The following is a 27,505-nucleotide window of genomic DNA, read 5'->3' as shown; positions in this document are numbered from 1 at the left end:
TTCCTAATGCGTGGTGAAAATCCTGCTTGAAGAGGAAAAGAGTCAACCTCCCCATCCTGAGTCCTACTCCCCTGTCAGCTTACTTGGATGCATTTTCTCTCTCTTGCAACGCCGTATAAATCTTCCACTTCTTAGTCCAAGTACATATCACATTTGAATTTGGACACTTCACCTTGCAACAAAATGTGGACATGTTTATATTGCACTGGACCATTGAGAGGGCACTCTGCAAGGTAGAAGATGGAGAACTGATCCTAAATGTGTCACCCCATCAAGGATAGTGTAGGGGAGGGGGAATTCAGTCTCTGATATAGTGTTTTTCTTGCTGAGCCCCTTGGAAGGATATGGATTTTGCACTTTTACCTTCTGTTTTTAATATTTTTATTATAAAGGTTTAGAAAAGTAAAGGAAAAAAATCTCTCCCCCCCATCTAACTGTGATGTCAGCATGAACAGATTTTTCTTTTAAAGCACACCACCTGGATTCCACTCATGTCTTTGATTAGGTTTCCCCATGTATGGAAAGCCCTCAGGGATGGGGGGACACTTCCACTGCAGTCCAGTCTCCTGTCCAGTGTGGGGTGTCACATCTTAGCCCAGGCTACTACATGGACCCTTGTACCCAGGATATGGTTTTAGGTTCCTATTTAAGAGTAAAGGCTTAGGAAGAGTTCATATTTCTATGCTGTTTATGATCAGTCATTGTTCAGTGTTAAACTGTTCATCTCGGTGGTTCCTACAGTGTGAGATGGTTTTTGTGGGCGGTTGGGTGCATGTTCTTTAATTTGGGACCAATTTGATACGTTGCTGTTACTTGGGGAAGGGTAAGAGGAGTTGGCTTAATTGGGGGTAAATGGTGTCATCTGGCTGAGCTTAATTTAGTTGGCCAAGCTGGCAAGGACACATAGTAAGTCCATGCTTCAGTCAAGGGATGACAGCAACTCCTGGAGATGAACTGAAGCAATTTTAAACTAGCTAACTTGGGTGCTGATAAAAATATCATTGTGGCAGCACTGGATTCCAGGCATGTCAGTACATGATTTTTCTGTTCATTCAGGTGAAATGCAAGTAGTGGATTATCCTAGTTTGCCATTGTTTTAGTGATACATATCTGATCAAGATGTTAAGGGCTTTTAATCTGAACAATTTACTTGTCCTTCCATTTCAACCAAAAAATGCACCTGTGGTTAAGGCAGCTAAAACCGAGTGCAATTCCCTTTGCCTAAACATAGACTGTAGATGACAGAATCTCTATATACAGAGTGCTTTATGGCAAAGGATAAGTGTAAGCCTCAAAAAATGCAAATCTTCTAGATTTAGGGGGACTCAGTTGGGGGTGATTAAAATCTACAGGAAAAGTATCTGAAGTGTAGTGGAGGAAGATCCTGAAGTGACCTGAGAACAATGCAATCCATTGTTGATCTTTCATATTGTATGTAGTCATCTTACTTGCCCTGGCACCCAAACCTTTTAATTCCAATTGAGAAGTTTAAAAAATGGTTTTGCGTAAGGCAGGATATACTTCATGTTATGACAGCCTGTGCAGTGAAAATCATAGGAACAGACCAATATAAGCCATAGCTTAGGCTCCATATTTTAAGTAATGTTTTGACTGCTGTGTTTCATAAAGCAAAAATAGAAAAAAAGGCTAGAAAGGGAATCTGTTTGGGCAGAACCCTTTGAGAGTTCCTTGTTAAGAATAGGGTGTGAATCTTACCTTGTTTGTATGTGTGATTAAATGTATTTTTAGTGATGGCAGACCAAAGAAATGCTCCCTGGAAAGAGCTGCCCAGTAATTATGATAGTGTCCCTTACTATGTATTGCACGATATACTTTAATCCTTAGCTAGGTAAAATGTTTAGAGCCCCAGCTTTCCATAAGGGGAAGTGCAAGTGTTGTACACAGCACAGTGGATACTAGAGAAGTGTCTTACAAATGTCATTGTGACATCCGGTACTTGCTATTAAACTCTTCACAGTTTTGCCTGCATTTCCTGGAGTTTTTCATGGGTTAGCTTGCCCAAAGCCTAAATACAGTGGTTGGGTCAATGTTCTGTTCTTATTGACTTGGGCTCTATACACTCTGAAATAAAGAGAATAAGTAATAAGATAAAAAATCTTTTTACACAAACAGTAACATCTTGTACAGTGTTAATGTTTTTGACAGTCAGTGCATTGGCATTCAACCAGTAACCTTTGATAACTTATAAAAGGCTTCACTGAGTACTCAAGTACTTGCAGAGAGCTGGTGTTAATGTCCTATACTGTTGTCGTGTATTCAGGGATGTATTCCAGTACCCACTGAGTCAACAGTTTTTCCATTGACTTCAGTGAGCTTGAGGTAAATCCTGGTGCAATTAATCTTTATGCTGTTCTTACAATGTATACTCTTAATGAGAGTTGGTGTTGCAACTGTTTACGCAAGTTTCTGGAGCTGAACCAGTCTATCACGCAGAGTTGATTACAGGAGTTAATGTTTTGAGCTGCAGTTCTGGCACTGATGGTGTTTCTAAAAGATTTAACTATAAGACCCTGGCATCAGCATTTGCAAATTACTGATACTAACCAATAATTTGTAAGTAACCTATGAAACTAATAGTGCTACAAAAATATTGACTGTAGCAACAGTTGGGTTAAATACTTAGGTAAGTAATGACTCTTAATCTTTCCATTTTATAGTATGTTCCCTAAAAAAGAATACAGATCTGTTGAATTCTGTTCACTTGCTTAGTAAAACAGTGTAGGATGGAAGGTAAACTGTAAGCATATTTTGCAACCTACAAGTGAGTTCCATACTCTTTTTACTATTTGCATTTTTTTTAGTAATTTGTAACATATACTGAAGTTTTTGAACTGCATTCTTAAGCAGTCTTATTTTTTAGAGATCCCAAGCAAGCTTGAAAATGAAGGGGTGCTAATCATTTTTGAAATCTGTTCCTTCAATGACAAATGGTGGAGGGTAGCAATGGATGCATGGTGCAGTAAATGTAATGTTACTGTTTGAATCTCGACTCTTGTGTTTCCCATTTGTTGACATTAGCTGTGCACTACATCTTTCATATTATAATTACACAATTTATATATTGGAAAACCAGTGATATTATGAAAATGAAATTATTTTTAATATCAGAGCTGTTGAATGGCTCCGAAGACCACCAAGACAGTATTTTGACAGGGCTGTGTAAATAATTGCTAAGATACTTACTACTTTGCTGATTTTTAAAGCCCCAAAAGGAGAAAATGTGTCTTTATAAATGAGTGGAATTTCTTCAGCCTGTTGTCCACATTGTGACTTTTTTGTGCAGAGTTGTCGTTTTCTATTTTTGTAAGTCAGACAGCAGTTGTGGCTTGTGGTAAGTTAGTATTATCATGAGCACAGCTGCTTTTCCGTGGACTCAGAAGCAAAGAATGACAGACCAGTGTTGGGGGAGGAGAAGAAACAGGGCTGTTACCATGACCCTTCCTCCCTCCCTCTTGACCCATAAGCTGTAGTCAGTCTGAAGATCTTGTCCATCTCCCCTGGACAAGATGGGTACCCTTCCTCTTTTGGACAGGAGGAGGTTGACACATGGGTCTGATTTACATTACTGTGTTGCCTCTTATTCTCGCATTTCTGTTCTTTCTTCATGTTGCCATTACCATATAAGCACCAACTCTGTGAGTGCTCTCGGAGCACCCACTGAAAAAAATAAGCAGGTGCTCAGCACCCATGGAGCCACTTGCAGATGTTTAAAAAAACAAACAAAAAACCAAACAACCCCCCCAAAACAAACGAAAAAACCCCACGCTTTACCAGAAGTAGCGCATTACTTCAATCAGGCTCTTCAGTGTCTGTAAAGATAGGGCACTTCAGCAGGGCTTTTTTGGCACTTCTATTAGATTAGTGCAGCTTTTTTGGTGCTTTTAAGTGCCCAATCTTTACAGATGCTGCAGAGCTGGGTTGAAGTAATGTGCTGCCTCTTTTGGGTGTACACAGGGCTCAGCATGGGAACGTGCTGAGTTAAAAGTAAAGTACTGTGTTTTTGTTTTGTTTTTTGTTTTTTACATCTGCAAGTACCCGCCAGCAAAAAACATGGTCATTGCCTATGGCCATTACTCTCCTTTTTTGTTGAGCATTTTTTCTGTCTCACCTTTCACTTCATACTGATACCTATTTTTTAGAGCATAAAACTGATGGAGGGAAGTAGGTGTGGGTTCTTCACTTTTCCACCAAGGGGCTCTCATCTCCACTAGTCCTACTGCTCACATCTCACCCCTCTAAGTGGGGGTCCTGCTATTCTTATCTTCTTCCATGAAGAACCATGTGTGCCTGCTGCTACTTCCAATCTTGGCACTTCGACTGCCGAACAGGTACAACATGATGGTGTCTTCTTTGCATATCTCTTCTGTTTTCCTGTTCTCTTCCATACAATAATCCCTCATTCATGCACTTTTCTCTGTCTCTCTCTTGAGCATTTTCTCTTTTTTCATTCCTCACTGTTGTTTCCTTTCTTTTCCCGCTAGTTACTCTTATCTCTTGCTTTAAACCCCCTCTTTTTTCTTCTACTTCTTTCCCTTCAAAACTTGATTCTTTCTCTCTCAGTCTCATCTCCTAACTGGCCCTCAGGTGCCTTTTTCTCAAACCTCCCCTCATTTTCAAAGTTTTTACCTCTGATTTACTTTTGGTCTCCCTTCTGTAGAGAAACTAGACATACAAACTCCCTATTGGCTCAGTGGCTGGCTGATCCCTCTGCCTTACGCTTTTAGTACTGAGGAGCTGAAGAGATGGGGAGGAACTTGGTGTGTAACCTTTCCTCTAATAGGAAGAACCTGTTAGCCATAGAAACGCAGAAGACTAGGCAGTGGAGAGAGAGAGGGAAGATTATTGCCATATTGAGCCAGTGTCAGGAAGTGTTGGTGGATGATACTGTACAAAGGCACTGTACCCTGGTTGGGTGGGTCATTTTGAACCTGTTTGTATTTAAATCCTGATAGAAGAGTTGCCATCTTACCAAAGCACCAGTTTCCTAGGCTCAGTTTTATTTATGCCAAAGAATTCTTTGCCACCATTTCTTTATTGCCAGAGCAGTTTTTTGTTGTACTTGCCTGATACAGCTTTCATCCGAACCTTTGCTTCCTAATTCCTGCCCTTTGTAACCTTCCAAGTCCTAACCTACTAAATTATAAGAGTTGTTTTTTTCAGAGAAATTACTGCCAGATGTAATTTAGCTACTGAGATCACCTTTTCTTCTTCTCTATTTACAATTTGGTGTGTATATTGTTAATAACCCTGATGTTTTTGGAGGATACCAAATATGCTTGCATGCCCAAAGCCAGAATTTATCAAAGTCTGAAATACTTTTCCTTTTTTCTTTTCCTAGGTGCATTTGTTGTCTGTTGGACTCCTGGGCTAGTAGTTTTGCTTCTTGATGGTCTGAACTGCACTCATTGTGGGGTTCAGCATGTGAAAAGATGGTTCCTTCTTTTGGCCTTGCTCAACTCTGTTATGAACCCAATAATTTATTCTTACAAAGATGAAGAGATGTCAACCACAATGAGAAGGATGATCTGCTGCTCTTCTGATGATAAAAGTCAGGATAGATGCTCTTCAAGGATTCCTTCAACTGTGCTCACCAGAAGCACAGATGCCAGTGGTCATTACATTGAAGACGGCATTATTCAAGGGACCATCAGTGGCAAAGGAAACTCATGAGCTACACAAGGATATACTTAGCTGGAAGATGGGGGTGGGGGGAAGAGGAGGAGGGAAAAAGTCTCTTGTAACGGGAAATCACTGACCGATTAAAGTTATTCAAGAATATATTCGCTCTGTTCCAAAGCAAAACCCTATCCACAGTGTTAACAAAAGACCTTGTAAATAATTACCTGATGGAAAAATACATTGTATTGAAGAAAAAACTTTCTGTGCCATAAAAAAGTACATGAGATTGTTTTCTCTGTAAGAGGAATAAACATATTGAGACTCTCTCTGCATGGAAACAAAATCCTAACAATAGAATGGAACCTTCCTTATTAAATGCAGGCTGGAAGAATTATCCTGTGAAACAATGCAGTTTTGGCACTCTGAAGTTATACTTTGAACAGTTGCTTAGCTTCTCCAGAGAACACTGTTGGAGTTGATAGGCAGAAATGTGACTTTTATATGCTCTTTTTGGTTACAAAATCCATGTATTAATTCATGCATGTCTTTTCCCTCCACCCCCCACAATATAATTCCTCTGTGTGTGAGAGAGAACCTGTCCTCATCATGAGTTGTGAGAACAGGTAGTGGAGAACGGTAACAAAAGTACAGGCCACTGCCATTTGAGTGCAAGGGAAGTCCCAACTGTTTGGTGGGCCAACCACTGCAAGGAGACATGATGATCACACACAGATGTATTCAAAATGAAATGGGAGGAAATATCTGAATATAGATTTCAGTTTCCAACTTCTAAAGGGGTTTATTAAACAGAAACAATGTGATCAGAGCCCTTCAAAATATTGAATGAACTTAACTCTTTAAAAGGTTGTCATGCATTGGAAAGAATATGAGTAATTTGCACAGACTGTGTTAAAATTTATTCAGACCAGATTAAATCATCTGACTGAGGAGGAGGATCTTTAGAAGATCCCTGAGGAAGAGGCCATGTAAATGCAGATAAGGACCTTAATAACAGATCCTTATTAAATTTATGACTAATCAAATTTAAATTGTGGAATAATTTCTATGCCTTTTAAAGTTGCTATAATACCTTTGGACTGTGTGTTTTATAAATCAGAGATATATTTAAAGCTCTAGGCCAACATTTTCCAAAGTGATCTCTAATTATGGGATCTGACTTGAAGAAGTTGGACCTGATTTCAGAAAGATGTACCTTCTGGCATCTTTTAATTTTTAATGGGAGTTTAATGTGCTGAGCACTACAGCAAATCAAGTTCAAACTATCTTAAGCTTGACAATCAAAATCAGAAGTGGTTCTTGTAGACTTTATTGTTGGCTTTTACAAAAGAATGCCAACTGTATATAATGCAATACTGAAAGATGTAATATTGGTATAATGCAAGGGTTGGCAGCCTATGGCCCATTGGCCAGAACTGGCCCACTCATTGGCCTGCAGACATGCATGCCTTGGGATGTCAGCAGATGGGGGAATCGGTTGTGGTGGCAAAGGGAGCAATGGCTGGGTCAAAAGCAGCAACCAATGGCAGGCTGTGTTTTGATGCCCCAGTCCTGTCTGGTCAGTCAGGTGGTCTGTCTGCCTGTCCCCTTTCCCCTTCCCACCCCGTCATGCCTCTTTACTGTATCTGTTGCTTGTCTTACTACCAACTTTGTCCTTGGCACCAGTTGGTGTCTATAGTAATTGGCAGCGAGGATAAGGAAGGTAATAAGAAAGCAGACCTCAGTACAGAGCAGGAAGGGCTGAGGGATCAACAAGCAGCTTGAGCAGAGCAGGACAGAGAAGGGGGTCATTGGCACAGGAGGCAAACCTTACTAGTTGTGCCTCTGGCAGCAGTCTTCCCTCAGAATGAGCTATGCTAACTTGGCTCACCATGCCTGAAAGGTCACCAACCCCTAGTGTACTATATTGACTTCAGAATCAGAACTTGTGGCAGAGGTGATATCTTTTATTAGACCAACTAGATATTCCTTTGCCTCCTACAACCTGTGTCCCTGAAATATTGACTTGATCATATTCTTCTTTTGGTTCTATCTGTGCTGTCAGTGGACTATATTGAAAAAAGTGAGGCTAGAATTTGGCTCAGAAGTTACAGTTAATTTTATATAGGATATTGAATTTTTTTGTAATAGACCCTAATCCTGCAAAACCTGTTGTGTCTGAGTAGTCCTTACTCACTGTGACTAAGCTGAGGCAGGAGTTGGAAGTGTGGACCCCTGCATTTCAAGGTAAATATTCTGTTTGTATATGACTTGCTGATAAGGTTTACACTTGTACTTTTGCCATTTGGAATACAGTGTTTTTGTGCAAAGACTACTTTGGTTTGGTATGTTTGAAGACTTGTAAAGCAGTGTTTTTAGAGGCAATGGTATAATACACAAGATACAGATGTTAACCTTCTTGCTGTGCATGGTTTGTATTAACTAGGCTGAAGCTTATATACAAAGCTACCAAAAAATAAAATGTTCCTTTTAAAATGAAATATGTTTATATGTTTTATTTCATGTTTGGTTAACTGTGAAATATGACTTGGCGCTCTACAGTAGCTACAGCAGAAATGAACCCTCTTAGTATTTTCTATTTCTTTAGATCCTTCAAATGAATTCCTGCCTCTGCAAAACCACAGGTGATCTTTCCATTCTGCTTAATACAATTGCCATATTAATAAAAAGGGTCTCTAATCATAGTTGGGTCAGGCCTAATGAGAATTCAGATTAAGACACAGAACATCTGCCTAAGCAGAGTAAACCTACATAGAAAAGTAGGAGCCTCTTGTAGCTTCTATCTGTTTTTCTATTAGAAATATGAGGAGTTGGCCCTCTAAACAGCACTGATTTCTTGGAAACTTTTTTCTGCCTTTTCTAGGTAAGTTGGAATAGCTTTATAGACTTGTTGGGAGAATGGACTTCATTAATTTGTGTAGCATCTAGCAAAATGCAGAATCACATTCTGGTTGCACTTAAAACAAAAAGAAATAATTCATCTCAGGCCATGCCTCGGAGGCAGTTCTACAGTTATATTTTCATTCCCCTAAGTGAGAGGAAATGGTTTGCAACTTAATCAAGAACTGTCTTAGTATATCATACTTCCCATTATAGTATTGCATTTCTGGAGATCTGCTGTTGTTTGATTTTATTACTGTAAGTTTTATATACATTAACTTTTCTTCAACAGTAAATTGGTGTTATACAGAATGAAATTAACTTGTTCCTTTTAGCTTCCCAAATACTTTGTAGTAGGACAGTATAAGTTATTCAAGGGAAATGTATTAAAGTAGTCTCTGCACCCAAGGAATGAGAACTTTTGGAAGGGGCAAATTTTGAGTGTTTTTCATACTGGAATTTAAAGGATTTCCCAAAGAGATAGCAGTGGTTGTTACAGTTAAGTCCATATCTACTTTTATAATAGTGTGCGCTCCTGAATGTGTCAGCTGTGTTCTACCTACCTGTAGGGTGAAACTCATCCTATTGGGAAAGGCCTTGGAAGAATCCCCTTGCCATGGAAACCCTAATTCTCCATCATGGGATGAAGGAAAAGTACAGCCAGCATGACTATGTGGGGGTAGCCCTCTCCTGCTGCACAAATTCAGTAGCCCAGAAAGGCAGAAGAATGGAAGAGTAGATTTACCAATGTATTCATGGACACAGGGGCACAGACGGAAGTTAAGTTTTTCATGCAATCAGCACTCTGACAGCGCTCTACAGCTGTGCTGTGATGTGCATAGCAGCAGAAAAAGTTCTTTGGGTAAATCTGATTGAGCGCCTTTAAAGTGGCCAATCGTGTGACAAATTAGCCCTCATCAGATGAGGTATCAGATGAAGGTACTCCACTTTAGAGCACCATAGGGAACTTGAGTTCTCTAGGGTTAATTTGTTGCATGATTGGGGCTGGAGTGATGCAGCCCAGCCCTGTCCCTGGGACTGTCAGCAGGAAAGGATGGGGGAGAAGGGAACAAACTGTGGGTTGTGATTTGCCTGGCCTGAGCTGGAGGGAAGGCAGGTGGTTTGGAGCCCCCAGGCTCACAGCCGCCCCCTCAGTCTTCCTCCTCCTGCCCCCCACCCCCCAAACTCAGACCAGGCAAACCCCACCTGGCAGTTCATACCCTTTCCCCTTCCTTCCTGCTGACAGTCCCAGAGCTTGGAGGGGGGCAGTGCTCAGGGAGAGGGACAGCTCCTAAGCTGCAGGAAGGCTTCTCAGGCTCTTGCAGGCAGGTTTGATCCCCACCTCCAACACAACAGGGGAACGTCTGTTGGGTTAGGGAGGGCACTTTAACTCATGGTGCTTTACGTAAAGCACCATGAGTTAGAGTGGGGGCCTGCATGTCTGCCTGCTCAGCAGGAGCTGTACTGATAGTCTACAGCCTGCCTTAGGCCAGGGGTCTCTTCCCTGCTTAGTTCCCATGTGAAGTCTGTAGGTCGTGGTTCTCACAGATGCCTTTCAATGGATGATTACTAAAATCCAGGATTATAACGACCTCCAATAAGAGAACAAAGGGGTCTTCTTTAAGTGATAAGATCTTGAATAAGCAAGTAGAGCAAATGATGCTTAGTAATATAGTGAGGTTTTCCTCTAATAGGATGTGAATTGTCAATTGAACCTGAGTAGTGCTGACTGAGCACTTGTCAAGAGCAACCAAGTTAATCAACCTGAGTGACTAGAGCATAGTGCTTTTACTTACCAGTATGCGTTACCTTACTGCTATTGACTTTTCCCCAAGATTTTAATCTTTGAAGCTTATGGTATTAAAAACTGGTGAAATTCAGTTAGTAGTTCCCTTGCCTTATCATCTTTGTGTCCTGGGTATTTACATGTGTACTAAGTGCTATTTGAAATATGTGCTACCTGACTAGTGTGGAATACTACCTTCAATTTTATCTGATTAAATGGGAAAAGTGGGAAAAACATTACCAGTTTGTTCATACAACCACTATATTTATCAAGAAAAATGTTTGCTACTGTGACTGTTCTGTTGCATTGATGAGAATGTGCAGGATAGTGTTTGCAGGACTGAACCCTTAGGACTCAGGCAGAAACAATCGTGGATGTAACAATTCACGTTCGTAATAGCTGAAACGCTTCCAAGTGAAACGCGCTTAAAATGCTTTAGAAAGGAAACAATTAACCCAGGGGGCACACACATGACCCATGCCATTCCTGGCTGGAATGCTTCAAAGTGCTGCGACTTCCTCTTGTACCCGCTGGTGGATGCGAGAGGAGGCTATAGCAATCTGCAGCTCTGCTCTTAGTTCCCTCTCCCTACTTTCCTGCTCATGGGAACACAGCAATAGAGTGGAGGGGAGTGTGGAGACAGGTTTGGTTGGAGGAGAGCTTCCAAAATTCTCAAATCTCTCCCCTCCCCCTGGATTTGGGGTAGGAAAGATTGGGGCTGGAGGGTCCAGCTGTGATGTTGGCATGGCACCAGGGGTCTGGCAGGGATGAGGGGGTTAGAGGTAAGTTTTGTTTCTGCCCCAGCTTTCTATTTCCATGTGCTGTCCTCATGCACACATAATTGAAAGTGAAATGCTCCCAACTAGTACTTCATAGATTCATAGATTCATAGATGTTAGGGTCGGAAGGGACCACAATAGATCATCAAGTCCGACCCCCTGCATAAGCAGGAAAGAGTGCTGGGTCTAAATGACCCCAGCTAGATACTCGTCTAACCTCCTCTTGAAGACCCCCAGGGTAAGGGAGAGCACCACCTCCCTTGGGAGCCCGTTCCAGACCTTGGCCACTCGAACTGTGAAGAAGTTCTTCCTAATGTCCAGTCTAAATCTGCTCTCTGCTAGCTTGTGGCCATTGTTTCTTGTAACCCCCGGGGGCGCCTTGGTGAATAAATACTCACCAATTCCCTTCTGTGCCCCCGTGATGAACTTATAGGCAGCCACAAGGTCGCCTCTCAACCTTCTCTTGCGGAGGCTGAAAAGGTCCAGTTTCTCTAGTCTCTCCTCGTAGGGCTTGGTCTGCAGGCCCTTGACCATACGAGTTGCCCTTCGCTGTACCCTCTCCAGGTTATCCGCATCCTTCTTGAAGTGTGGCGCCCAGAATTGCACGCAGTACTCCAACTGCGGTCTGACCAACGCCCTATAGAGGGGAAGTATCACCTCCCTGGACCTATTTGTCATGCATCTGCTGATGCACGATAAAGTGCCATTGGCTTTTCTGATGGCTTCGTCACACTGCCGGCTCATGTTCAACTTGGAGTCCACTAGGACTCCAAGATCCCTTTCCACCTTCATTTTAGCAACTTCTGTTCTGGAGCATTTCAAAGGGCTTGTATGTATGTGCAACCAGACCTCTGAAACATTCCAAATTGTTAGGTGTGTTCACACCCTTAAAACTGCCTTGAAATGCAGCAGTTACTTCAGTTACATGTCTTAGTTGCATAACAGCATCCCCTGTCTCTATAGTGTCTGAACGCAACAGAAATATCTAACATAGTTAAATCTGACAGATTTTCTGGGAGGTAGGAAAAAACTATTAACCCGCTTCTTGGCAGCTGGGGATGTGAGGCTAAGAGAGGTGGACTTGCCACAGGAAGCCTGTAATGGAGCAGGGTCTCCTGTTTCCTTTTGTAGTAACCTATATAGTGGAACCATCCTTCTTCTTTTTACATATCCCTGGAAATTTGTGGTCTGCATTTTCTGACAAATGTAGTAACATGCTCATGCACATTACTAGGCAGGAGTAAAATGTACAAGCTTAGCACAGAGAAACCAAATCAACATTGCTGGAGGAGTCCTGTTTATGTTTCCTGACTCCTTTTTTTTTATTTAATTTATTAAGTCAAAGTTACAAATGATTGAGCTGGGCTTTTGGTATGTAAATTCTTTGGGATTCTATGTGCAGGAATCTGAGACTCTAGATTACCAAACTACAGTTAGGGTGGAATAACTCCCTGATGCACAGAGACGATTTTCTATTTCCCTCAAACTGAAAAGTGAGTTATCGCCTCTTCTGTTGTTAAAGAATCAGGCAGATGATTGCTTTTTGGAATTCTTAAGCCCTGGGAATGTTATACCTACCATGAAAATGCACACTTCTCCAAGAAAAAGTTTGTTCTCCTTGAAATAGGTAACTAGGTCATGCTGAGCTATTTTTTTCAAGGTCTTTTGGAAGATAAAGGATGTGGATAGCATTATGCTTTGATCTATTTTTCAAATCATCCTCCTTATCTTTTAAATAGTAATTGGTCCCTGGGTTGCTTCTTTATCTCTTTATGTTGTGGAGATTTTCCACTACATCAGGCAAAACAGTGTCTTCTTTTTTTTTAAGCTGTTCCAGGCATTCTACTTCTTCCAAACCTCACATGAGCTATTGTAATTGTTTCCTGTGTATACTTCAATACATCTTTCAATAGTGTATTAAAGCTGATCCCATGTACTGAAATAGATGACTTCTCAGATCCATCTGATATGTTTATCCAAGTAGTCTGGCTAGGAACTAACTTGCATGCTTCTGCTGTCTGGCATGACTTCATTGCAACATCAGCATGTGCAATGAAATGGACAGCAAAACAAAGAACGTGTTAATTTCTTGTCATCCCCAGTGTGCATCACTGCTGTTCATTATATTTTAGATCTAATTTAAATTATTATCCCCTTGTAGGTATGCGCTTGGGCCTATATCCACAGGAGGCATAGTTTAAATACACAGGTATGAACTCCCAGGAGCCTACCCCTAATCATGGGACTAGAGCAGCGGTTCTCAACCTTTTTTGTACCAGGACCCATTTGTAAACGTCGATGGCTAGTCCTGACCCAGTGTCCCTCACTCCCAACCACCAGCCCCCAGGCTGCCCCCACCACCAGCCCCCAGGCCCCTAGTGTGTGGGGCTGGGGTGGGTATGTGTGGGGTACAGTGGGCCCAAGCAGCCCCTTGCAGGCTGGAACTCTGCCAACCTGCAAGGGAAAAGCTGTGGTTTCCCACATTTTTCTCTTTTAAAAGAGAATCCATTTTTAAAGTTTGTTCGCAACCTTTTCCTATATTCTTGTGACCCACTTTTGGGTCGCAACCTATGGGTTGAGAAACTCTGGAATAGAGGCTTGGTTATGGTGTGGGGCAATATTGAAGCTGTGCAGTTGTTACGGGAAGACTGCCAGAAAGTAAGCAAGAGGGAGGGAACATTCCTCTAGACTAGTGATGAGGACACACCCCAGGGAGTATTTGCCCCTGCTTACCTTTTCTTTATTGTATATATTTACATATATTTACATATTTGTAAAGGAAGATCAACAAGCAGGCTTTGTGGTTTAAGACAGCCACTAATTATCTGAGGTTAGGAAGAAACATCCCTTAGGGGCAGATAATTCCATTATAGTATTTCATTCACTTTGAAATACATCATTTTTACTAGTAATTGTAAGACAGGATTTTGGACTAGAAGGATCATTGGTTTGATCCAGCTTCATAATTCTGATGGTCTCCTATCTTACAATTTAAAAATAAATCCACCATCTTTTGACCTAGTCATCAAGATCCTCCAGAACTTTACAAATTATTTCAGAACAGTACAACTCTTCTTACCACCAGCTTCCCTGTCAGCTTGCACAAATGTTATTGTGAACTTTAATTAGCTTTGACCAGCCTTGTCAAGCATCTGTAATAGTTATATTCAGTTTAACACATGATGTCAAAATGTATAGGAGTGAAAGGAACTGACGTCTGTAGATGAAACTGTTATGAATGCCCAAGTGATTCCATTCAAATTATGATTAACACATCAGTTGTTCTGAATGTTAATGTATCTGTAGTGCACTCTGCAATAGTAGCCTACCAGTGTTCCACAAAATGCAAATAAATTGGTGTAATTTAATTAGAGATATAAGGGGTTTTGTGCCTGGTAGGGTAAAAACCATGTAGGCCTAGGTCTTGCAAACTCCCTACATAGCTTTTTTATAATTATTTTTATTGGTTTTTTGATCTATTCACAAACTTAAGGAGGTACAAAATATTTGTAGGATCAAGGCTATAGGAAGTGATAATTTCAGAATGGATGTTCTGATGATCTTGGAAGCTCTCCTTTTAAAAGCTAACTGACAAAAAAGCAGCCACTCCAGCAACCTTCCCCTTCATTTCAATTGGAGTAGGGCTGATCTTGTAAACAAAAACTCACAAGGCTGGGTAATGTCCAAAGCTTGACCTGCTTTGTCTTTTTTAGCTTTCACCCTTTGTAATCTCTGCACAGCCCATGTCATTCTGCATGCTTTGTATTGCTCTTCAAAGCACACATTAAACTGTGCTTTTCTCTAAACAAATAAATGCCAGTAGTATCAGGCTCTGCAGCAACCCTACAATTTCACAAACCAGAGAGCCATGAAGAGAAATAACAACGGGTAAGCAGCCATGTTAGTTTTGGGATTTGGAAAGGTTATAATAATTAAAATGAGAGGATGTGTTTTAAATACAAAGGTTAGACCCTATATTAAAAAACATAGACCCCCAACTCTGCATCTGGATCAGACCTGTTAAGTGGGAAGTTTGGGGTTTTAGCATGTTCAAGATTCAAGAGGCACCAGTCACTCATGGCATAGGGAGGGGATTTAACTAGATCATAGCAGGAGATGTGACTTAGCAGAGCCCTATAAGAAGAATCATGAAACTGGTTTTGACTTTACTTTATGACTGTTGTTAAATAATTCTGACTGCATTTAACTTCTCATCAAAGTTTGCAAGGAAACATAACTATATGAAGGATACTAAAGATTTTATGCCCACTTCATTAAATGAAAATTGGACATCCAAATTTCTTTGTGACTTTCAAAATCCCAGCCAGTTCACATGCTTCGACATTAGGGTGATGGGTGCTAGGGAAATATCCAGGTTGGATGAATGGACAGACAAACACCTCTATCAGGGTAGTCAAACTTCCTAACTGTTCTATCCCCAAACTAAAATCTTGATAACTGAGAGCCACAAGAGACAGCTTTAGAAATGAGTGAACTACAGAATAAATATGCTGCATGCAGCCCGTTCAGATGATTATTTATCATTAAATGACAGCTTAGACTAAATAATAAACCTTGAAGACAATGAGAAATATAAAAATGATGTACTTATTGAACTACTCGAACAGTTTGCCCACCCTGGCTCTATGCTGAGATGAGTCTATTCATTTAGGAGACTTCTATGGTTCCCATTACTGTAGTATCTGAATGGCTCACAATCTTTAATGAACTTCCCTTTACAACAATCCTGTGAAACTGGGAAGTACTTTATATCTCTATTTCTTGTTAAGTAAATGGGGAAGTGACTAAGACCAGGATGATTTGTCTAATGTCCCACAGGAAGATTATGGTAGAACAAGGAACCGGACCTACCAGAGACCCCACAAGCTCCCTCGCTAGTAGGACGCCCTCCCTCTTATCAGTTTGAACTTCATACTTTAACATGCAAATAAATTGCAGCAAAAAAAAAGACCCAGTGAAAAAGTTTGGGGAACAGGAAGATTATTCTTGGAATAGAAGTGGTGCCACTGACAAAATACTGTATGTTTTATGTGAGCAGTCATTCATGCTCTATGGTATTCACCATGACTATTATTTTGGTTGGCTAGAATAATTTCACAAAGCTGGTATCCACTGATTGGCAGCAGTAGTCTGTTATCAGGAATTGCCCTGAAGGGCTGTTGATTCATTATTTTCCCAAGAAAAACTGAATAAATTGTTATTTAAAGGTACAGAGTAGATCCGGTACGGATTTGTATCAACATACTAAACAATGACACAACTAGTGGCTCTCCCCCACCTATCAAGCTCTGTTTTGCTTATGCTTTACCTGAGCTTGACAGTTGGCTTGAACAATGTTCTTGTGGTTTGTTATCTTGATTAATACAGAAGAAGTCCAAATAATACCCTGGGAGAAAGGGTGGCTTAAGCAGACAGTGTTGTGCAATTGTGTGTTTGCTTGAAGAGGACATAAGATATGCATGGCAAATGGCATGATCTCAAGTATATTACAGGAAATGTTAGCGGTCAACAGGAGTTTTGCCTAATGACTTAAAGACCTGTCTTAGAATTTAGAGTAGCTAAGAGTAACCATTATTATTAATGAAGAACCAGTACTTAGCTCTGTCCTATAGTGCTGTAACTATCTGTAAAGTTGAATGGATGAGACTGGGCCATGTTCATTCCACATTTCTTTCCATATTGGCCCATTTTGTTTCTCAGTGTCATATGTGTTTTTGCTTTGTTTTGTTCCTTGGCTAGTTGACCTCTAAGATGTTGTAGTTGACCTACAATATATATCTTTCCCACACAATGCATTGCTATAGCAGATTTTTGTTCTGACAAGTGTCTGTCTAGATTGTATAGCAGTTGTTGAGTGGGGGGAACAGGTTGAAGCAAGTGGGGCTTTTAGGAACCTGGGAGGTTAGATTGACACAACGGTACTTAGGTCAGGCCAGTTTGATTTAGAAGCTCCAACTGACACTTACATAATGTTATCTGTGAATGTTACATGGTGATAGCAGGGATCCAGGTTTTCCATTTGCAATGGTAAAATGTGCTAAAACCCGGATTTTCTCCTTTTAAGGGGAAAACTGTGGGAAACTGGGTTTCCCCATGCAAGCTTGTAGAATTCCAGCCTACAAGGGGCTGGGGGGAGTGGGAGGAGGGAGGTCAGGCAGGGGGGTGCCATGTGCATGTGCGCACGTACACATACACATGGACACAGGCAGCCTGGAGAGCAGCTCCCACAGGTAAGTCAGGGTTGGGGGATTTGAACCCCCATAGTGAGGTGGGGAGGGAGGGAGTTGGGCAGGGCTGGGGTGGGGTTGCTGCCCAGCCGGAGAGGTGCAGGGGCTTGGGGCCTGGGGCTGGAAAGCACCCTGCAGGGCCTGGGCAGGGAGAGAGACAGAGCTGTGGGAGGCTTGTTTAGGGACTGCAGCAGTGGGGTTGGCTCCCTGCCTCTGTGCACACTGCTGGGGCAGCATGTGGGACATGTGCCCCCAAGATTTGTGTGTGGGGCAGGAGAAGAGTGCCTGCTGCAGGCTCAGGCTCCCTGCCCTGCCACCCTCCCCCCCAGGGCCTCTGGCCCAGCAGGCAGGACCCAGTACAGCAGGGCAGAGCAGGGCCAGGTAGGGAAGCTCAATGCCACCACTGTGAGCCCGCGATGCCATGGCGAGATGCCATGGCGAGGTGAGGTGCTCTCTGCCCATCCGGCAGCAGTGGCACAGAGAGCACCTCACCATGATGGCATGGGGCTTGCAGTGGCAGTGCCCAGCCCTGCTGTGCCCTGACACACTGGGCCCCAGGGGATGGGCAGCAGATCGGGGAGCCTGAGCCTGCAGCGGCCATGCCCCTGCCCCATGCACAAATCTGGGGGGCATGTGTCTCCCATGCCCCACCCCAGGAATATGCACAGTGGCGGGGAGCCAGCCTCCCCCCCACCAGAACATGCAGCAGGCAGCCTGTATCTGCCACCCCACCCGATCTGCTCTGGCCACACCACCCATGGGGGAGGGGGAGCTGGGCTCCACGCTCCAGGGCTCAGGAGCTGCTGTGCGGGGCAGGGGCTGTGAACCTGGGTCCCTGGCCCTGTAGCCATGGCAGCTGGGGGCCCCTCCAGCAGGGCTGGGGGTAGCTGGGGGCTGCAGGTGGGGAGGGAGGGGCACCAGCAGAGGTGCGGGGTGGTGGGGAGCTGTTGGTTGGGAGTGATGGATTTTGTCGATTTTAATCAAAGAATCTGCAATTTTTAAACAGCGAAAACTAGGATCCCTGATTTATGTGGTCTGCTCAATTCACTTTTGGATCCACTAACTAACATGATTCCAGCAGCAAAATCTGTTGCTGGCTGATAGTATTACAAGTGTGAAATGTGTGAGGTAGCTTTTCCTAGAAAATGTCCAAGGTTGTAAAACTTGACGGTGGTAAAGATAAGGGAAGTACTTGTTACAATAAAACTTTCTTTGGATTCAAGCACAGGAACACCGCTGTTTGTAACAGTTCTACGTTTTTACTGCTGCAGAAAATTTTTACTGCTGCATACAGATTTCTGTATTTGTAAATACAATTATTTGCTTATTTTTCATATAAACAGTAGAATAGACCTTGTTTAATCCTGAAATCTAAATATATATCCCTTGTATAAATTCTGTCTAAGATTTTTTTCCCCACTTCCCAGCACACAGGAATAAAAGGTATTGATGGTGCCAAATCTATCCTTGTTGTAACTCCATTGACTTCGCTGGAATTACACCTGGATGAATATTACCCAGTTGCTGTACATTTTATAAACATGACAGAAAAACTATTTTTGTATAATATTATAACCTAATGTTCTAACCTAACTGCATGTTTAGATTATTTGAATAACACATATCATAAAATCTACAGAACGAAAGTGAGACTATATCCCATCAAAAATTAATTGTAAGTATATCTAATGAATGAGGCAACACTCAGAGACAATTTATTTGTAGTAATTTGGTGGCAAAAATTTGCAGTTGATAATGATGATAGTAATGACACACATTAGTATGAGTAATACTTGAAATGAGAAAATTAAATAATACCCCTTTTGTACTAATTGGGTCATTATGAAAATTTCCTTGGAGTCAGCTGTTGAATTAATAGTAGTCATTTGATGGATTGTGTTTCTCCTGTGAGAATCGCAGCCTTGCTTTCCCATTAAACAGCAGTTGACATGTCCTTATATACAGCTGCACTGCGCATCTCCATTTCTCGAGTAACCCATCTATCTGCCTGGCCGTGTAAAAGGGCTTCTCATCTCAGTTGCCTAGCCCTTCACAAACCTTAATGCATTTTTTGCTCAGAACACTTTGGTTAGATAGAGATATAATACCAGCCCTTCACAAATAGGGAACTGAGGTGCTGAGGAGTTCAGTGTTTTGATCCAGGTGTCACAGGTGGTCACTGGAAGCGCTGGTAATTGGCCCCAGACTGTGTATCTCAGTTTGCTGCTGTTGTCACACCACCACCAACCCGTCAAGATAAGGGATCACATGCACTAATGTACTGTGTTATATCTCTGCAACTGCAAAAGTTCTTCTTACCATGCCCTGATGCTAATGAACACGAGGACTTCAATCATTTTGGAATCTCACTTATTTCTTTCACCTGCATAGTGCTTTTATTCCAAATTATGCCAAAGTATGTTACCAATTATAGACCTATAATTTTCAAACTTGCTTCCAAACTTGCTAACATAGATTTTGTGTGGTATGACTTTGTGTCTGCATACATTTGTGCATGCCAGCTCTAGTCAGACAAGGTTTTGGGTAGATGTTTTTTATTAGACCAACTAAACCTGCCAACTATAGTAGCATTTGTAGGTGCATGTAGCTCAGTTGTACATGCAGTTACCAGGTTTCCCTGGCCAATAGGCAAACGCCTATTTAAGGTGTAAAACTGAAAGCTAAAGCAATGCACTTATCCCATATGAAGAAAGGGTGTGCCTAAGGTCTCAACAGGCATCTCTCTCTATACCTGAACAGAGTAGAGATGGTGATTTGCAAAGTTAGTGGTTACAACCCGGTGGTACCTGAAGATGGTTATGTGACCTTATAAATGAATAAATGAGTATGAAATAAAACTCCAGTTCTTAGGGGCTACCCTTCCCCTTCCCCCTCTCCTCCTTCCCTCCTCTTTTCCACCCCCATAACATTCTTGGCCTCAAATGGCACCAAATTCTTAATTGTCAACAGAATCCCCTGTGGGTGCACTGTTAAATTCTGATCTGCATCGATAGGAATGGTTTCTTCATAGACAACAAAAATGAGAGTATTTGAGGAGGTAAAAACTCTGAGGGAGCAGAGAAATATGTGTTCACTCAGGGGAGGCCTAAAGGAGTTGTCTTCCTTTGCCAATAGTATTAATACAGAATGTTCCCTTTACAGTACACTGGGCTCATTATGGTTCACCCAGCCCCACCTCTGCGAGCATCTTTCAGGCTGAGTCTTTGTCTTTTCAAAGGCAGGGAACCATCACTGCTCATTCAGCTTTCTCCTAATGCCTTGCCTTGAGTGTCTGATGCCCCCTGCTGCTCTTGCATGCAACTGGGGGGGATACCAAGCTGGAATAGCCTTGAAGCTTTCCTGAGAGGTGCAAATCTTTTTTTCTGTCTTTACCAACACCTTTTTCTTTTTCTGTTTTTACCAACATCTTTTAGTTTGGAGGCTCCCTTTTACAAATCCCTCTAAGTTGTCAAACTTTCAGTGGGAGGAGGCGGCAGAAAAAAATGGGAGATGCGATGATTGTTGATAAGGTTCCCATAACACGAACTATTTGAAACCTTGTGATTTGGCAAAACAGATTAGTCTAGCTAACAGCACAAAAGATGATAAATTGCAGGTCAGAGCATTCATTCTACTAATTTAAAATTGATTAAGCTTTCAGGTAGGGCAGGCAGTGGCAGGTTTGTGCTGCTTTTGTGTTCATGACAATAGTTAATGAGCTGCTGACGTCGCAGAGAGAACTGGAAAAATATTCAGTTTAGAAGCTGTTCAGCCTGTTTGACAGGTGTGGTCTTTTTCTTTTATTATTCAACATTTGCCTGAAATCAAGAGCTGCGTGTTACCCTGAAGTCCTTCTGGATACAGATCCAATTGACTCATTTTAGAGGGAGTTCCATCCCTGACATGAGCACAGGTCAGGTTTATAATAAAAATGTTGTTCCTGCTCCTCATAGCTTCACCAGAATTAAGATTAAGGCAGCTAGCTGATGAGCACTGGCAATTTAGTCACTCCACATGTTTACCTCAAAGAGATGTTAATTGGGTAGTGTATTCTTCATGGGTTCATCTGAGGAGAGGTAGTAAATGTTCAGCAGCAGATTAACTCTATTCACTAAGCCATGAAGGATGTAACTGGGAGAGCTGTCCTACCACTGCTTGGAGCCCACAGCTGGTTCTATGCAGCCATCATGGCTACACTCTGTAAACCTCTGCAGGAGCCCTGTCTCATCACTTGCAGGAAGACAAGATGCAAGATTGCTGGTGTAGGATTTCATGCTGATAGCATGAAACGCGGCTTCTCAAGATTTGATTAGCTGGATGGAGACCAGGTTTCCAGTGAATAAACGGCAAATGTGTAGCTACAGGGTAGAGAGAATTGTCTCTGCAGGACTGGAGTATGGGAAGGCCTTGCATTTCTTCTAGCATGTCACCCTTCTGCACCTGGGAGAAAAGTGAGGAAGGCATTAACCAGTAGCATAACTAGAGGTGGGTAAGAGGGGCACCCACCCTGGGCACCAAGCTGGGGGCCCAGAATTTCTCCCTCTCCAAGAAGTATTTCCACAGGTGTGAGCAGTTACTTGGATAACTAACATCTCTGTACAGTAGCTATGGAGCCAAAAGTGCATTTGACATTGTACAAACCTTTGACATTGGACAAACATTTATCTTGATTTCAATATGGTCCCACACAACATGCTCATAAGTAAGCTCTAATTCTGCTCTCATAAGCTGACTTAATGCACATCATAGATGGAGTCTAACTACTATTTATCTCTTCCGTTGATAAGTCCGTGGTTGAGAATGGACACTGCTTCCACTCTTAAGGTTCTCTCTTAAGCTTATAGAAGCCCCCACTGAAATCTCTTTGAAAGCCTTGGTCTCTACAGTGTTTACAGTCTGGCGAATTAGCACACCATCTGTATAATTAGAGTTTTGCTGAGCCACTGAGTGATTACAGTATTATTCTGTAATAGCCTGCAGCTATAGGCTTCAGATCTCCTGATGAATTCTGATTCTCTTCTGTCCATAAACGACTTTCCAATCTGCTTTATGGGAAAGGAGCTTTTTGAACCTTTGTGAATTTAGAATTTTGCTCAGTCTTACAGGAAAGATTTTATGTGTTTCCAATAGGCTTGTGTGTATAATAAAGAAAAGAAACCTTTTGTGCTAATTTTACTGAAAACTGATCTCCAAAGATGCTGATAACTACTCATGGAAATCCAGAACATATGATACGATGTTTCCAAGAGAACAGTTGATGGTAAAGTATATTCTTCACATTTATTTTATTCAGACATTCTTGAGTTCTGTGCTGTATCTTGATGTCAATATGGTCCCACATGACATTCTCATAAGTAAACTGGGGAAAGAAGGTCTAGATGAAATCATGATTAGGTGGGTGCACAAGTGGTTGCAGCATATCACTCAGAGTAGTTCTCAGTGATTCACTGTCAAACTTGGAGAGTGCAGAGCTCTGTCCTGGACCCAGTTCCATCAATATTTTGATTGATGATTTGGATAATGGTATATAGGATGCACTAAAAGAGTTTGCAGGTTTGTAACAAGGAACCCAAACCCTGTTACTTGGGCACAGTAGAGGGGGAGGCAAAGGAACTGTAACCTGGAGCCAAAGTCTCCTATCACTTTAAAACAGTGGTCTCCAACTTTTAAAGTAGGAGATCATCTTTGGCATTTAAAAGCAACCCAAGATCTACCGTGTGCCTCTGCCTTCCCCCCACTCCCATCAGGTAAGTCTGTGGGGAGGGAAGAGTGGGGGGGGGGGGCAGATTGAGGCAGAGGGAGAAAAATTATTTGGGGGTGCATATCCCCAGCAGGTAAGTCTCACTTGGATGAGGCCCCACTCAACTTAACCCTGCTCCTGCCTCTGGAGCACTGTCTCTCACCGTAGGGGCCTTAATCTAGCCCCTCCCCTCCCCTCCCCTCCCCTCTGGACTGAAATGCTGGGCTGGGGCATGTGCATCCATGCATACAGGCACTCAGCCCCCAATCCCACCCTGGGATTGACAGAGGAGGCAGTCAGACCCTGTATGCTGCAGGGAGAGGAGCTCCCCAGAGCAGCTGACTGTAGAAAGCAGTGCACAGGGATACCCAAGGTACCCACAAGGGTGAGAGTGTGCCTAGCACTGGGGATTATAGCTTGTGGTAGGTACTGACTGACAGCGGGGAAGAACTTTGTGAAAGCCGTTTGCTTATATTTCTGTTGTGCTGGTGTCTACACTTGTTTGTGTGTGTTGAGAACTGGAGGACTGGAAGTGACTAGGGGTGGAGGAGGCCATGTGCAGGGTACCTGGCAGGTATCCTCTGCTGCGAGGCTGCGACCCAGACTGCTGGGGCTGCAGTCAGTGGATCTAGACTAAGGGACTTCAGCTGAAGGAGAAGGGGCTAAGGCTGAATAGATTGAAGCCCAGACAAGGGTAGGGACCTGAGTGGCCCAGTGTTAGTCTGGGGCAAAAAGAGAGAGACTCTGGGTGTCAGGGTCGAAGCCCCAAGTCAACCCCACAGAGTAGTAAAGAAAGGACTAGGAAGAGCACCTAAGGCTCACTAGCCTCTGAAGGGCAGCCTCTGCTTTTCACTAACAATACCAAGGCATGGTAGGTGAGACATCAGGAGACCTGACAGGTGGGAGCAAAGGCTGGACAGGACTAAGGCAGCCATCAAGGTGTGGGGGAGGGGGTACGGCAGCCCTAGGGCACATCCAGTCACAAGGTGATACCACACAAGAAGTATTTTGGAGGACAGGGTCAGAATTCAAAACTGTTCTTGATAATTTGGAGAGAGGCCAAAATCAACAAGAATAAATTCAGAATAGACAAGTGCAAGGTGCTGTGCAAAAAAGGAGAAATCAAATAGACAAATACAAAGGAGGGGACAGTGAGCTGGCATGGTGCGACAGAAAAGAATTGGGGGATTATAACAGAGCACAAATTTAAATGTGTCATCAATGTGGTGCTGCTGCAAAAAGGCAGCTCTTTTTCTGGGAGGTATTAAAGAAACTTGTCTCAAGACGCTGGTGGGAGGGTGACAACTGTACTGTTGTACTTGATGTTGCTGAAGGCTCAGCTACAATAATGAATCTGGACTTCAGGCACTCCACTTCAAGCAGGATGTGAGATGAACTGAAAGAATCCAGTAAGAGAGCAACAGGAATGGTAAAAGACTTATAAAACATCTAGAAGGAGAAGTTGGAAGAACTGGATTTGCTGAGTCTAGAAATGAAAATATAAAAGGGTGACATAAGAGGCTGAATATGTAAAAGATTGCTTGTAAGAGGATAGTGATTAATTGTTCTCCACATTTACTTGTGACAACAGAAAGAAGAAATCTACTTAACTTTCAACAAAGATGAAGTGGGAAAGACTTTGGAACTATAACAATTTTTAAGCACTGGAACAGGATCCATGGGGAAGTTAATGGAATCCTGTTCGTTAGAGGTTTTTAAGAATAGATTAGATAAATATCTGTCAGGGGTGGTGTAGACATGCTCAATGATTTCATGAGGCCCCTTCCAGCTCTTCATTTTCACAAATTGATTCATTGAATTACCACTGCAGATACCTGCCTGACAAATGAAATTTCCCCCACCTCCCTAAGCATATTCTATTCTATTCTATTCTATTCTATTCTATTTTTGCAGGATCAAACAGGAGACAAATAGGCTGGTAGAAATTTCATGGGACCTCAGAGCCACAGCTCCTGAATTCTGTGTCTAGTTACACTGATCTTTGAGCCAGTCACTCCACCTCTTTTGCTACTTCACTTTTCTCATCTGCCAAATAGAGTATGAACTGCTCTTCAAGGGTTAATGCAGGGCTATTCAGCTGGTAGCTTGTGGGTTAACTTGTAGCCTGTGAGCCCTGTGGCTGCCTTCCCCACTGTCATGCAATGGGTGCAAGCTCAGAGGAAGGGGAGGGTGCAGGCTGTGCACCATCAATGGTGACGCTGTGCGGAGCCACCAGCCACAGGACATGGGGAGAATCACAGGGGGGCTGTCCCCACAGAGTATGGCCCATCTGGTGTGTGGATTTGGGGGCTGAAGTTGGATGGCCCTGAGTAAAAGGCTACATGAACTATCCTTTCTGAAGCAAGCTGAGCTTTGGATGAAGGATGCTAAATATCTGAAAAGTATTACTGCATTGTTATCAAGAAGACCACATGAGGGATAAACCGTCTTGGTTTAAGTGTAAATAGTTATGGTTAGCAACAGGAACAATATCTCTGGAAAAACTGGAGAAAGGCTCATGGATTTATGCTATATATAAAGTTTGCCCTACTTGTTCAAATCTCTTTTAAATCATTCTAATACCAACTGCTCTAGAGCAACACTCCCTTGCAGCGCTATATCAAGGCCAGCATTAAAATGGACAGGCATGACTGGTTATCAAGGGCCATTAGTAGCAGCTGATGTTTTAATGAAAAATCAAGCCCTGGCTCTTTGTTCCACATCACTTTTTTTGTCCTAAGGAAAAAGCATTATGGAAATAGGTACTATATAATTACTAGTACAAAATGTAGAAATATTAGTTATTCATATTTTTAAATACAGCTGAAGTTTCCTAGCCTATAAATTTAAACATCACCTCAAAACCATAAACCACACACTGTATGCTATATATGCACATCCACCTCAGTCAATATTCTCCTCAAGAGCTTTTCTGAACAGAATGAATAACCTATATTTAACATATATAGCAAACCTATGGTTAATAATAAGTAAACTTGAGTATGCATATGGTTTCATAGATTGTAGCATATCCCTGCCATTTTGCTTATAAAAGAGAAGTCTCTACAATGGGTAACTTATTATAGAGGCTTCTTCTTTCTGTGGTTCACAAAAATATTACTACAAGCCCCAGTGAAGAGATCTGGGTATATTTGTAATTGCCATAACAATAAAGGCAGCATCCTTAAACCGGAAGTAATGGCTCATCCCTTCAGGACCAGAGAATGGAGAGAATAATCTGTTATTTCAACCCTCATGTCTCTCACCTGTCCTTGATGGTTTAGGTGGGATGAAATGAGGAGAAGTCACAAGTAAAGTCCTGGAAGCGAAGGGTAAATGTTATGCGGGAAATTTCTCTGTCTTTCTAGCAACCATTGTCTCCTCCATAGAAGATCTTGTAGCCCAATCCTGAAAGCAGTGATAAAAGGTAGGGGATGAAAATGAGATGTAGATATAATGCTGCTTGGAAAGCATTATCTGTCTGTGCTCTTTGCCACAGATGGGTCCAGAGGTTGTAGGCTGACAGCCAGACTGTATGAGGTAGTGTTTGGGAAGGGAGCAGAGCGTTTGTGTCTATGATTGCACAAGAAGTTCTGGCTTCTTTTCCCCTGCCCCTTACTCACTGGTCCTGCCACAGCTCCACTCCCCAACCCCAACCCCAACCGGCTGGTGGTGCAGAGGATAGAATGCAGCTCCCTGCAATGACTTGGGTTCATTTTGTTCTCCTTTGTGCATTTCTGTTTTTTGGGAATATACATCCCATGAAAAGCAGACTAGGAAAAGAGTTATTAGGCCAGCCAGGCTTTTTCCATCAGCTAATAGAGGGTTGCTCCCAGCAATATGTTCTGGAGTACTTTGTCCAGTGGAGTTTTAAATTACAGTGTTAATGTGTCTTCTACCACTTCCTGTGGGAGACTGTGATGCATTAGGTCCATTAGCACTATTAGGGATTCCACACAGCAGAGCATTTGAAAAGTATTCACCTGAAAGGCAGTATGCTGACAGCTGAGAAAGCTTCTCTGTTACCTCCAAATTCCAGTGGGAAATGTGTTTTAGTAAATGTGAATGACAGAAAGTGATAATGATCCTGGAGAAGATTGCCCTGTGCCCTTGGTAATGGAATGTCTACAGCAAAATGGAAATGAGAAATAACTTCACTAAATCTATTTTCCAGAGTTTGTTTTGTAGATGAGTTATGCAGGATAGTTTCACTGGCCAAAGCAGAAAACTTAAGTCATAGATTTCATAGATTTCATAGACATTAGGGCTGGAAGGGACCTCGGAAGATCATCGAGTCCAGCCCCCCCGCCCAAAGGGCAGGACGTCAGCTGGGGTCATAGGATCCCAGCAAGATAAGCATCCAGTTTCATCTTGAAGGTGTTCAATGAAGGCGCTTGAACAACCTCCGGCGGTA

The 27,505-nt window shown here is 42.4% G+C and overlaps 1 protein-coding gene and 1 long non-coding RNA gene across 4 annotated transcripts in view; one reads left to right on the top strand and one right to left on the bottom strand.

Moving 5' to 3' along the window:
* Positions 1–8,138, top strand: part of LPAR3 (lysophosphatidic acid receptor 3) — a 28,797-nt gene extending 20,659 nt beyond the window's left edge. For all 3 annotated transcript variants that reach the window (XM_006277511.4, XM_014594600.3, XM_014594601.3), the window contains exon 3: positions 5,360–8,138. In XM_006277511.4, coding sequence (XP_006277573.1) covers positions 5,360–5,691 — 332 coding nt within the window. In that variant the 3' untranslated portion in view covers positions 5,692–8,138. The remainder of the gene's footprint in view (positions 1–5,359) is intronic.
* Positions 8,139–19,044: 10,906 nt separating this feature from the next.
* LOC132250757 (uncharacterized) lies at positions 19,045–26,495 on the bottom strand. The gene is made up of 2 exons (XR_009462359.1): positions 26,358–26,495; positions 19,045–21,791 (listed from the first exon to the last, which is right to left on the bottom strand). It is a non-coding gene; the product is annotated as an uncharacterized LOC132250757 (long non-coding RNA).
* Positions 26,496–27,505: the final 1,010 nt, after the last annotated feature.

This window comes from Alligator mississippiensis, chromosome 5, assembly GCF_030867095.1.
Source record: "Alligator mississippiensis isolate rAllMis1 chromosome 5, rAllMis1, whole genome shotgun sequence".
NCBI classification, from domain to species: Eukaryota; Metazoa; Chordata; order Crocodylia; family Alligatoridae; genus Alligator; species Alligator mississippiensis.
This window is presented reverse-complemented; position numbering and strand designations above follow the sequence as displayed.